Below are 13123 nucleotides of genomic sequence, written 5' to 3' on the forward strand. Positions count from 1 at the left end.
ATTTGCCTAATGTCTAAAGCACGGGTCTGGGAATTAGAAGGACCTGGATTCTAATTCTGCTTCTACTACTTTGCTGTGTGACCTTGGGCAAGTAACTTCACTTCTCTTTGCCTTAGTTCCATCATCTGTAAAATGGGGATTTAGATTGTGAGCCCCATATAGAATAGGGACTAGGTCCAACTGGACTAGCTTGTATTTACCTCAGCACTTAGTACAGTGCCTGGCACATAGTAAGTGCTTAGCAAATAGCATAAAACAAAAATAAAATAATTGAGGTTTTGGCTGTGCCAGGGGCCAGATAATCAGGGTTCCATTGTATTCTTTTCCCTTTCTAAGGAGAATCCAAGGCCATTTTTTTTTTTAAAAAAACTCATTGGCATTAAGAGGTGATGTAATGAGAGCTTGGACTGTTCCTTTGGGATCCTCCGTTTTCAACCACTTGGTCTTCACTGGGTGCAGGTTCTACTTACTGTGGCCAAGTTTAGAAGGTCATTCTCTGTAAGTTCTGAAGTGTAGCATTCAATCAATTAATCATATTTATTCAATAGTATTTATTGAGCTCTTACTATGTGCAGAGCATTGTACTAAGTGCTTGGAGTGTACAAGTCGGCAACAGATAGAGACAGTCCCTGCCCTTTGACGGGTTTACAATATTTATTGAGCACTTACTGTGTACAAAGCAGTGTATTAAGCTCTTGGGAGAGTACAATATAACAGAGTTGGTAGACATGTTCTCTGCAAACAACAAGCTTTCAGTCTAGAGAGGGACACACAATAATAATGATAATACATAAGTGAATGAATAAATAAACTAGAGTATAAACATAACTGCTGTGGGGCTGAGGGAGGGATGAATGATGGGAGCAAATCCGAGTGCAAAGGTGACACAGAAGGGAGTGGGAGAAGAGGAAATGAGGGCTCATTCAGGGAAGACCTCTTGGAGATGATATGCCTTCAACAAGGCTTTGAAGGTGGAGAGAGTGATTGTCTCTTGGATATGAAGAGGGAGGGTTTTTCAAGCCAGAGGCAGGAGGTGGGTGAAAGGATGGAGGCAAGGTTGGAGATCGAGTTACAGTGAGTAAATTGGCATTGGAGGAGCAAAGTGGGAGGACTGGATTGTAGTTGGAAAGCAGTAAGGTAAGATAGGAGGGAACAAGGTGATTGAGTGCTTTAAAGCAGACGGAAAGGAGTTTCTGTCTGATGGGGAGGTGGTTGGGCAACTACTGGAGGTTCTCAAACAGTGGGGAAACATGGACTGAACATTTTTGTAGAAAAATGATCTGTGCAGCAGAGTGAAGTTTGGGCTGGAGAGGGGAGGCAGGCAGGTAAGCAAGGATGCTGATACGGTAATCAGGGTGGGGTTGGATTTTAGCAGTGTTGTGAAAGTTGAGCCGACAAGATTTAGTGACGGATTGAAAATGTGGATTGAATGAGAACGATGATAACACCAACGTTGGACGGGAAGGATGGTGGTGCTGCTGTCTGTAGTAATGGGAAAGTCAGGGGGTTTGAGTGGGAAGGTAAGTTCTGTTTTGGACATGCTAAATTTAAGACGTTTGAGGGACATCCAAGTAGAGATGTCCTGAAGGCAAGAGGAAACGCAAGACTGCAGAGGAGGAGAGAGAGTGGAGGTGTAGATTTGGGAATCGTCCTCATAGAGAGGGGAGTGAATGAGTTCTCCAAGGGAGTGGGTGTAGATGGAGAATATAAGGGGACCCAGAACTGAACCTTGAGGGGCTTCCACAATTAGAGGGTGGGAGACAGAGGAGAGCCCGTGAAAGAGACTGAGGATGAGCGGCCAGAGAGAGAGGAGGAGAACCAGAACAGCACAGAATCAGTGAAGCCAAGGTTAGAGAATGTTTTCGGGAGAAAGCGGTGGTTGACAGTTTCTACGGCACCTGAGAGGTCGAGTAAGATTAGGATGGAGTAGAGGCCATTGGATTTGGAGTGAAGGAGATCATTTGTGACCTTGGAGAGGGCAGATTCTGTGAAATGAAGGGGACAGAAGCGAGTTTGGAGGGGGTCAAGGAGAGAATTGGAGCAGAGGAGCTGGAGACAGCCGGTATAGACAGATCACTCAAGATGTTTGGAGAGGAATGGTAGGAGGGAGGTGGGACGATAACTGGAGGAGGTCGTGAAGTCAAGGGAGGACTTTCTTAGGAGAGGGGAGACATGAACAGCCTATTGTGTTCTCGAATTTTCACCTTAGTCACATGACCCAGGGATGAGGTAGTGCAAGGAACGGATGGCTCATGGTCTGCATCTCATCAGGTTTTGATTTGTTCGCTTGTTTCCACTCTGCTTTGTTGCCAGTCGGGTAACCCATTGGGTCGGGTTAGTACGTCTGATTCATAGGCGTTGAACTAATACAAGATGTGACTCTTTGAACTGTGTTTTGGGTGAATTGTTTTCTGAAATAAAATATCACTGTTCTAATGTCTTTTCCCTGGGCTACTTTTCAGGTCACACTGCATCTGAATCCTATTTCATCAGTGCACATTCACCACAAGCCAATAATATTCCTGCTCAACTCCCCTAAGCCCCTGACCTGGAAGCTAAAGACAGAGAGATTGGCGGCTGGGGTCACCAGACAATTCTTTGTAAGTATTCAAAGACCTCCAGATCTGTTCTCTGTCTCAGCTGACCTTTTCATAACACGGAGTGTTAACGAGACATATGATTGAAAAGATATTAGCCTTCTTTTGGCAAAAAATAATGCTACCACCAAAAAAATCAAAAATGTAGTTCAGATTGCAAAAGAAAGAACTTGGGAAGAATCTATGTGATCTAGGAACGCAGTTAAAACAAATGCCCAAAGCAGTCAGTGGTATTTACTGAGCTCTACCTATGTGCGTAGCACTGTACTAAGTACTTGGGAGAATACAGTGTAACAGAGTTATGCTGTCAAATACTTAGGCTGTGAATGAGAAACTAGACCTATTTAGTGAAAACTCCTGGAGGACCTGCAGTTGGAGATTCTGGGTGGCCCGCGATTAAATTTCAGTTCACAGCTCACTTAGTGACGGCACGAACTATAGGAAATATTGTAAATCGCCTTTAGATGCGTGATCTGTGCCAAAATAAATATCACTGACCTTGTCTCTTCTTTGTATATAACACCAACTGATATGAGGATGTGTTGTAAGTGATAAAGGGACACAGCAAGCTCCAAAATGAAGTCATTTGTATTTTCTCAAAAGCTGGAACATGGCTTACGAGGAAAGATCCAAATATTACCTAGTATTTGTAAATCATGTCCTTTCGGCTTGCCAGGACATTCAAGTTTGCTATTTGCAGTGAAATGGACGAGTTGTTTGGATTGAATATTTAAAGAGTGATATCATGTCTGATGATGAGTAGAATCGTTGCATCGCAGCGATAACGCCTAGTTTCTATCGAGCTGTCAGAGCTGCTTGCTAATGTCGTTAACTGCAGAATGCTAACACGATGTGTTAGATTTTCAATTTCTGTACCCGTGAAGTGAAAACCATAATGCCCAAAGCCCATTCCAAGTGGTGGCCTTAACCTATACTTATTGGCTTTTTGTAGCCCTAGAGGAGTTCACTTACTTTGAGGAAAATCTATACAAAGAATTCCTTTCCGTTTAATTTTGTCATTTCCTTCCGTTTTTGTGTAAGTGGCACTTTTCCCTTTCTGAAAGCCATCCCTACAATTTTGAATTCATTATAACGAAACTGTTACTCTTTTTTGATGGTTGATGATCTTTCCATTCTTGACTCCTGAAAACAAGAGGCCAACATTTGTGACTCCTTAGGGAAGAGACTTTGGGAAGATCATGATAGCAAGAGGCAGAATCAAAAATAGGACCGAGCTCTGCACGTTACAAATGCGCTGGCCCAAGAAAGGATGGGTTTTTTTTTTTCCATTTCGGACCGTGGCAGGGACTTTTGATCACTCGCGTACTTACGTGGGTAGAATTTCAGCATCAGTTGTGTAGTTGTCATCTACAAATCTAAAAACACATCATATATATGTAAATGATACTATTCATTCTTTGATTTTCTGATCCCTTAGAAGGGAGGGGGAAAGACGGGTTTGTGTTGGCGGGGGAGTAAAAATAAGCCATTTTCTGACAGGAGACCAGAAATGCAGCGGGGCAAGGTGATCCAAGTGATATTCAGTGGGTGCCTCAATTTCCCTCTTGACTGTAAGCTTGTTGTGGGCAGGAAAGGACTCTCCCAAGTGCTTAGTACAGTGCTCTGTATACAGTAAGCCTTTAATAAATATGATTGATAGATTGAAAGAGGTAGCATAAATGAGGAAAGAATAGAAGGGATAAAATCTATGCTGCCTTTGGCCAAAGCCAAAGAAACTTGCTCATCTGCTCCTCTTACCCTAAGCTTTTTCACCAGCCACACTGTGTGCCTTTTTGAATAATAATTGCATTTGTTAAGCACTTGCTATGTTTCAGGAACTGTAATAAGCACATGGGGAATAGTAATAATGATAATGATGGTATTTGTTAAGCCCTTACTATGTGCCAAGCACTGATCTAAGTGCTGGGGGAGATACAAGGTAATCAGTTTGTCCCACGTGGGGTTCACAGTCTTACTCCCCATTTTACAGATGAGGGAACTGAGGCACAGAGAAGTGAAGTGACTTGCCCAAGGTCACACAGCTGACAAGTGACAGAGCCGGGATTAGAACCCATGACCTCTGATTCCCAAGCCGGTGCTCTTTCCATTGAGCCACGCTGTTTCTCTACAGGCAAATCGTGTTGGACACAGTCCCCATCCTCCATGGGACTCACAGTCTTAATCTCCATTTTACAGATGAGGTAACTGAGGCACAGAGAAGTAAAGCGACTTGCCCAAGTTCACACAGCCGACATATGGCAGAGCTGGGATTAGAACCCAGGTCCTGCTGATTCTGAGTCCCATTCTCTATTCACTAGACCAGGCTGCTTCTCATTTACAGTGGAGAGGGGAGTTTTGGCCTAATGGAGAAATGCTTTCTTCATCACAGCTGGAAGCACCCCTGGACTAAGGAGCAGTGTGACCTAGTGGAAAGAGCATGAGCCTGGGAGTCAGAAAGAGCTGGGTTCTGGGTTCTGCACAAAAGTGTTCCCCTCCCCTGACCTTAAACGCCGACTCTCACCTTGACACACCTACACGGGAATTAAGCTGCGCAGAATTTCCTCGGCTTCAGAATCGGTGTGACCTAGTGGATAGAGCAAAGGCCTGGGAGTCAGAAGGACCTGGGTTCTAATCCCTGGTCTGCCATTTCTCTGCTCTGTGACCTTGGGCAAGTCACTTCTCTGTGCCTCAGTTATCTCATCTAGAAAATGGAGATTAAGATTGTGAGCCCTATGTGGGACAGGTACTGTGTCCAATCTGATTATCCGGTATCTACCCCAGCGCTTAGTACCATGCTTTTTACACTCTAAGTGCTTAAAAATCATAAATCAACCACTTGGATCGAAAAAGCTCATCAAAATGATAAAGGAAATGAAGAGTTTTACCCTCTGCTAAAGTTATTCTTGAGTAGTGGAAATATAAAGGGTCCTGAAGATGGTCACATTTTCCAGCTCTTAGAAGGACTTCAGTCAATCAGTGGCGTTTATTGAACGCTGACTTGTTTCTATTTTTCTGTTATTTAATCATTGCAAATTAAAATCTTGCTGCTCTGATCATTTTAGACAAGCCTGACTATATCAGAGATGGCATTTGCTTCTTATTCTTTGGACCAATTTCTTTTTCACAAAAGTGGGAGTAAAGAGTATCTGGTACCCGGCAAGATGCAGAGAGCTTTATTTCCACACTCTCAGATTGAATACCTACAAACCAAACAGCTTTGTTTAAGTTATTTCACCTGATGCCGTCTTTTCAAACTGACCCACCGAGAGTTTGTGGGAACGGCGGAAGGATGGTTTGGCTTCTCCACCAGTTGATTAAAATCTAACTTCCCTGGTCTTCTGGGTGGTTTCTTTCTCTACATGTATAAAAGTCTATCAACCTGTCACAGGTTTACTGTTCTGTGGGTGAAAACGCACAGAAATCCTCCATTTGAAACTGCCCCAAATTTCAACAATCTTCAGTCTATTTCCTTAGGTGACTAACCCAGTCACAGAATGAACCTCATATGGCAGAAAGAAGCTAAGCCCTTTCTTCTCCCCGTGACCCATTGTTCCTCTGCCCACGTTTCTGAACAATAATGAAAATAGCAAGAGCTGCAGTCATGTGGGTGTGGGTGTTTTCTGAAACACCATACTGTGGGTTTCATTTTCCCATGTCGGGCAGGGAATGTGTCTGTTTATTGTTGTATTCTCCCAAGCGCTTAATACAGTGCTCTGCACAAAGTAAGCACTCGATAAATGCAACTGAATGAATGTAATTTTTTAAAAATGCCATTTGTTAAGCACTCACTGTGTGCCAGGCACTTTTCTAAGTGCTGGGGTAGATACAAAGCACATGGGACACACAGTCAAAATCCCCATTTTACAGATGAGGGAAATGAGGCACAGGGAAGGGAAGCGACTTGCCTGAGGTCACCCAGCAGACAAGTGGCAGAGGCAGAATTAGAACCCGGGACCTTCCGACTCCCAGGACCGTACTTTATACGCTAGGCCACGCTGCTTCTGAAGCTGAGGCGCTTCAGAAGAGAATGCTTGGCTTCTCTCTGTGGCGGAGGTCTGGGGACTCTTGACGAGCCTGCTCGGGCACAGCCCAATTGCTTTGCGGTGTGTGAGGAGAGAATCTGTGCTTAAGGTCGGGGAAGGGGAACACTTAATAATAATAATAATAATAATAATAATAATAATAATGTTGGTATTTGTTAAGCGCTTGCTATGTGCCAAGCACCGTTCTAAGCCATGGGGTAGATACAGGGTAATCAGATTGTCCAACCTGAGGCTTACAGTCTTAATCCCCATTTTACAGATGAGGTAACTGAGGCACCGAGAAGCTGTGACTTGCCCAAAGTCACAAAGCTGACAGGTGGAGGAGCCGGTATTAGAACCCCTGACTCCTAAGCCCGTGCTCTTTCCACTGGACCATGCCGCTTCGCTAACAGAAAGGTGAAATCCCCTACTCCATCAACTCCTTTTTTGACTTGGTTTCTCAAAGCTTTTTTTTTATGGCATTTAAGCGCTTCCGATGTGCCAGACACTGTTCTCGGCACTGAAGTAGATCCAAGCGGCATGGCTTAGTGGATAGAGCACGGACCTGGGATTCAGAAGGAACCGGGTTCTGATCTTGGCTCTACCCCTTGTCTGCTGCATGACCTGGGCAAATCACTTCACTGCTCTGTGCCTCAGTTATCTCATTTTAAATTGGGGAATTGAGACTGTGAACCCCAAGTGGGACAGGGACTGTGTCCAACCTTATTTGCTTGTATCCATCCCACTGCTTAGAAAAGTGTCTGGCACTTAAGTGCTTAACGGATACCACAATCGTTATTATTATTACAAGCCAATCCAGTTGGACACAGTCCATGTCCAACACGGGGCTCATCTTCTCCACCCCCCATTTTACAGATGAAGTAACTGAGGCACAGAGAAGTTAGGTGACTTGCCCGAGGTCACACCACCAGTTCATCAGAAAAATCTAGAGCATCTTTTTCCATTGTTTCTTGTGTTTTTTTAAATTTTAATCAGGTTATAACCATATTATTTATTACGGAAAAAGAATACTACGTATTTAACGTAAAGAACTAGCTACTGAACCTAGAAAAATACCAGATCATCACAGTACAGATAATGGGAAAAAAAAAAATTAAGCTCTATGCTATTGCCTTAAGACTAATAAAAATACTAAATTAGCGCTAGGATAAAATCTGATAATTAAAAGCCATTTATGCATTTCTAAGAATGGGGGAGAGGAAAAGGCTGATGAAGGTTAAAACTGAACTCTACTTGCTGCCTAAATTTGATTGACTCCCTTTTCTTTAAAAAAAAAAAAAAGGCTCAACTATTTTGGCCCTTAGCCACCAAGTCACAGGCACTACAAGAGTTTGGATGATTGACAAGACTCCCTGAAAAACAAGTGCTATTTGTTTTCCTGTGCCTGGTATTTAATGGGAAATCAGAAGGTTGACTTTCCAATCAGTTGTTAAACAGCCCCAGATGTACCCTCTGCTAGGGTAAGCATGAACTAGGATAGGAAATGCAGAGCTAGTACTACAAACATGTCTAAATAAGTGGCCTTTTTCAAGGATCCAAGTAAAATGTAGCTGAGTTTGTGTCCAAAAATGGGGGTAAAAATAACTTGAAAGGGTATTTGCCATTTTCATAGTTTGGGGACTTAGCTTCGTGAGTTCCCTGTTGATGCTCACTTGCCTGGAAATCCAATTTCCTCCTCCATTTAGTACATATTTCCCCCTGTCTTTTCCAACAACAGAAATTAACATGCCACTTTAAATTTGAAAGGACATTAACAGAGTATGTGTAGTATTTGTGACTGGACTGAGGCTAAATTATCATTTACGATGGGAGAGTCCAATGTTCATTTTAGGGTAGTGCTGTGTGACTAACATATATGGTCTGATCCTAGAATTTTTTTCTTTTAGAACTTGTTATATACTTAGGGCAGTTTCATTAGAGAAATTTGGCAACAAAGAAGCACCGCACACTGTGTCCACTTTAAAAACAACATGCTTTTGGACAGAGTTTATCATTTTTTTCATTGTGGGTAGGGAACCTGTCTACCAACTCTGTTGTATTGTATTCGCCCAAGCACTTAAATACAATGCTCCGCACAGAGTAAGCGTTCAATAAATAGCATTGATGATCATTATTTGCAGAAAGGAATGTAGCATTAAGAATTCGGAGAGCGTTCTGGCTAGAACTGCAGTAGTTTTTATGAGGGTGTTAGATGTTGAAAACAGGCAATGGAAGAGGGTTTTGGAGCTGAAGAATGTTTGATTTGGGAATGCTTATTACCAGAGAGACTCTTCTGCTTGGCACTTCTCATTTTAAACCACTTGACTCTTCCCCATCTTTCCTTTGATGTCCCTGACTTTGAAGATACAGTCAAAAATCAGTCACCTTTTTGCCCCATCCCAGGATGGCTCCTGCCATTAGTGGATCATCTGGGCAGATTTATTATTATTTATTTATTATTGTTATTATTAAAAATAATAATTGTGGTATTTGTTAAGTGATTACTATGTGCCTGGCACAATACTAAGCACTGGGGCAGATATAAGCTAATATGGTTGGACACAGTCCCTCTCTCGTGTAGGGCTCACAGTCTTTGTCCTCATTTTACAGATGAGGTAACTGAGGCACAGAGAAGTTGAGTGACTTGCCCAAGGTCACCCAGCAGACGAGTGGCCGAGCGGAATTAGAACTCAAGTCCTTCTGACTTCCGGGCCCGTGGTCTATCCACTGTGCGTAATGACCACATCTTGTTTTGTTCAGTGTCCCAGACAGGATTAGTCAAACTCATGCTGGGTGATGTGTTGGGGCATTGAAAAACCGGCACCTCTCCCATTGCTGAGTAGTTATTCTTGGAAGCAACGTGTATAACTTGAGAGGGGAGGGGGAAGAGGTTTGAAGAAGGGAAGCTCTACTCCTCCCACCACCATGTATTCTTGAAGGGGACATGAGGAGCAGTTGGGAAACACTGCAATGAGAAGCAGCATGGCCCAGCGCTTAGAAGACAGGTCTGGTGGAAGGTCCTGGGTTCTAATCCTGGCTCCACTTGTCTGCTGTGTGGTCTCGGGTAACTCACTTCACTTCTCTGCACCTTAGTTCTCTCGTCCGTGAAATGGATATTAAGACTGTGAGCCCTCTGTGGGACAGGGCCTGTGTCCATCCTGATTAGCGTGTATGTACCCCAGTGCTTAGTACAGTGCCTGACACATAGTAATAAATGCCATAATAAAATCAATAAAGTCTGGTATACCCTAGAATATTTGGGATTTCATTCGTTTCAGACTCCCAAATAGTTTGGGCGGCTGAAGCGGCCTGGATGCAGGCCTCAGAAATCTGATCCCAGCATCCGTTCTGTCACCAGCAGCTCGATACTAGCGTGGCTCAGTGGAAAGAGCACGGGCTTTGGAGCCAGAGGTCATGGGTTCGAATCCCGCTCTGTCACTTGTCAGCTGTGTGACTTTGGGCAAGTCACTTAACTTCTCGGTGCCTCAGTGACCTCATCTGTAAAATGGGGATTAAGACTGTGAGCCCCACGTGGGACAACCTGAGTCCCCTGTGTCTCCCCCAGCGCTTAGAACAGTGCTGGGCACATAGTAAGCGCTTAACAAATACCAACATTATTATTGTTATACTAGGCAGGGTGAGATGCGAGATTCGTTTTTATTCACCGCCATGAGTCCAGAGTTACGGACGAGAGAGGCGATGACCAAATTCCTAAACCTCCCGCGGTGGGAGCGGAAACTGCCCATAGTAATGATTTTACTTTAAAGTTGTCCGAAAAGAAGTCAGTAGCTGAAAATTGGGTTGGCGGGATAGACGGCGGTTCCATCAAAAAAGGGAAAAGAGCCCCATATGCCCAGGTAGAAGAGAGTCTTGCCAGACTCTTCCCGCTTTGGAAACCGGTGTACTTGCGTGGCTCCACTAGGTGAAACTGAATTACACAGTTCACACCATGAAGCAGATTAGTCTCAAGACAATCTAGGGTGTGCCCAGTTTAGTCACTAACATTCTGAAGGAGTTGGCTAGTGAAAAGGCAGAGGTTCTAGGTTCTGATCCCGGCTCTGCCAATTGCTTGTTGTGTGAACTCGGACAAGCCCCTTAAATTCTCTGTCCCTCGGTTTCCTCAACCGTAAAACAGAAATTCAGTACCTGTTCTCTGGAGAAGACACTAATGCTAGGAGAACTCCGGGGAAAACGTGGAAGAGGCAGACCGGCAGCTAGATGGGGTAGAGAACAGAGCGACGATAACGGAAGAACCAGTAGAGAGGTTGCGGATTATGGCAGTGGAAAGAGCACGGGTTTTGGAGTCAGAGGTCATGGGCTCGAATCCCCGCTCGGCCACATGTCAGCTGTGTGACTTTGGGCAAGTCACTTCACTTCTCGGTGCCTCAGTTACCTCATCTGTAAAATGGGGATTAAGACTGTGAGCCCCACGTGGGACAACCTGATTCCCCTGTGTCTACCCCAGCGCTTAGAACAGTGCTGGGCACATAGTAAGCGCTTAACAAATACCAACATTATCATTATTATTATGGCAGAGGACAGGACGTTCTGGGGAAAATATATCCATGGAATCGCTATGAATCAGAAACGACTCGATGGCACTTAATAATAATAATCTTTCTCCTATTTCAACTTGAGTCCCATGCGGGACAGAGATTGTGTCTGACCTAATTAACTTGTACCTACCTGAGAGGCAGCGTGGCTCAGTGGAAAGAGCCCGGGCTTGGGAGTCAGAGGTCATGGGTTTGAATCCCGGCTCCGCCGCTTGCCGGCTGTGTGACTTTGGGCAAGTCACTTCACTTCTCTGGGCCTCAGTCACCTCATCTGTAAAATGGGGATTAAAACTGTGAGCCCCACGTGGGACAACCTGATCACCTTGTATCCCCCCAGCGCTTAGAACAGTGCTTTGCACATAGTAAGCGCTTAACAAATGCCACCATTATTATTATTACCTCAGAACTTAGAACAGTATTTGACACGTAGTAAGTGCTCAATAAATGCGATTGCCTGACTAACTGATTGACATGGTGAGTGCTTACCAAAAAAAGATAAAAAAGAGTGAAATGTTGGTGTCTGGTATTAAAAGAGCTCTTCCCCCCCAGTCCAAGGTCCTTGTATACCCATTGGAAGTGTGGAACTCGGGAAGAATTTAAACCCCTCATTTAGTTTACCCTTTTGCCCTACTGTAAAATTGCCTGTTCCAGCAAGTTGAAGCAGGTTGGAGCTTCTGGAGGCAGGTCAAAGGTTTGCGTGGGTGCATTTTCTCGGTCGGAGTTCCAGGAGGTGATCAGTGCAATCCCTGAACTTTCTTCATTAGGATCCACCTACACTGTCAGGGATGTCCTCAAGGTGAAACATCCTGTAGAAAGCATGACAGCATGGCTTTCAATAATAGTAATAATGATTGTGGTGTTTTTGAAGCGCTTACCGTTTGCCAAGAACTGTGCTAAGCACTTGAGTAATAATAATGATGACGATGGTATTTGTTTAACAATTACTACATGCCAGGCATTGTACTAAGTGCTGGGGTGGATACAAGCAAATTGAGTTGGACACAGTCCCTGTCCAGTGTGGGGCTCACAGTCTCAATTCCCGTTTTACGGATGAGGTAATAGAGGCACGGAGAGGTTAAGTGACTTGCCTAAGGTCACACAGCAGACAAGTGGCGGAGCTGGGATTAGATGCCGTAAACATCTGACTCTCAGGCCCGTGCTCTATCCACTATGGCACGCTGCTTCTACTTGGATAGGCACAATGCAACCAGATGGATCACAGTCTCTTTTCATTCATTCATTCAGTCGTATCTATTGAGCACTTACTGTGTGCAGAACACTGTACTAAGCGCTTGGAAAGTACAGTTTGGCAACAGATAGAGACAATCCCTACCCAACAACAGGCTCACAGTCTAGAAGGGAGAGACAGACAACAAACCAAGTAGACAGGCATCAGTAGCATTAAAATAAACATGGACTCGCAGTCTAAGGGACAATAGGTATTTAATCCCCATTTTACAGATGAGGAAATTGAAGCATAGAGAACTTAAGTGACTTACCTGAGTCACCCAGCAAGCAAGTGGTGGAGGCAGGACTGGGTCCCCGTCTTGTACTCTGCCCATTCATTCATTCAGTCGTGTATACTGAAGGCTGACTGGGTGCGAAACACTGTACTAAGCACTTGGGAGAGTACAATATAACAACAAAGCATGAGGCTATTGCAATCGCATCAGTGAGACTGAATCAATTCACTGAGCCATTTTGGTTAAAATCAACATTCCTTCTTCAGGTGTCAGTGAGTTCCTTCTAGACTTGATTCCCCTCTAATTCAGCAATCTGTGATGCCTGCACATGCAGAGATTTATGCGGATCTATCAAACATCAACTCCACTTTGGTAACCAGTAAAACAGGATGAATGAGCTTTACGCGGCCTTGTGGTTTACAGCCCCGCACACTTTATTGCTAAATGTCCCCTTTTCTTCTGAAACATGTGTTTTGACTACATAAATG

The 13123-nt window shown here is 44.1% G+C and overlaps 1 protein-coding gene across 2 annotated transcripts in view; it reads left to right on the forward strand.

The window, feature by feature from the left end:
• The window catches only part of TGFBR3 (transforming growth factor beta receptor 3), a 264695-nt gene that overhangs the window by 156829 nt on the left and 94743 nt on the right, over positions 1-13123 (forward strand). For both annotated transcript variants that reach the window (XM_029062681.2, XM_029062680.2), the window contains exon 4: positions 2463-2600. In XM_029062681.2, the coding sequence (XP_028918514.1) occupies positions 2463-2600 (138 nt within the window). The remainder of the gene's footprint in view (positions 1-2462; positions 2601-13123) is intronic.

This window comes from Ornithorhynchus anatinus, chromosome 4, assembly GCF_004115215.2.
Source record: "Ornithorhynchus anatinus isolate Pmale09 chromosome 4, mOrnAna1.pri.v4, whole genome shotgun sequence".
Lineage (NCBI taxonomy): Eukaryota > Metazoa > Chordata > Mammalia > Monotremata > Ornithorhynchidae > Ornithorhynchus > Ornithorhynchus anatinus.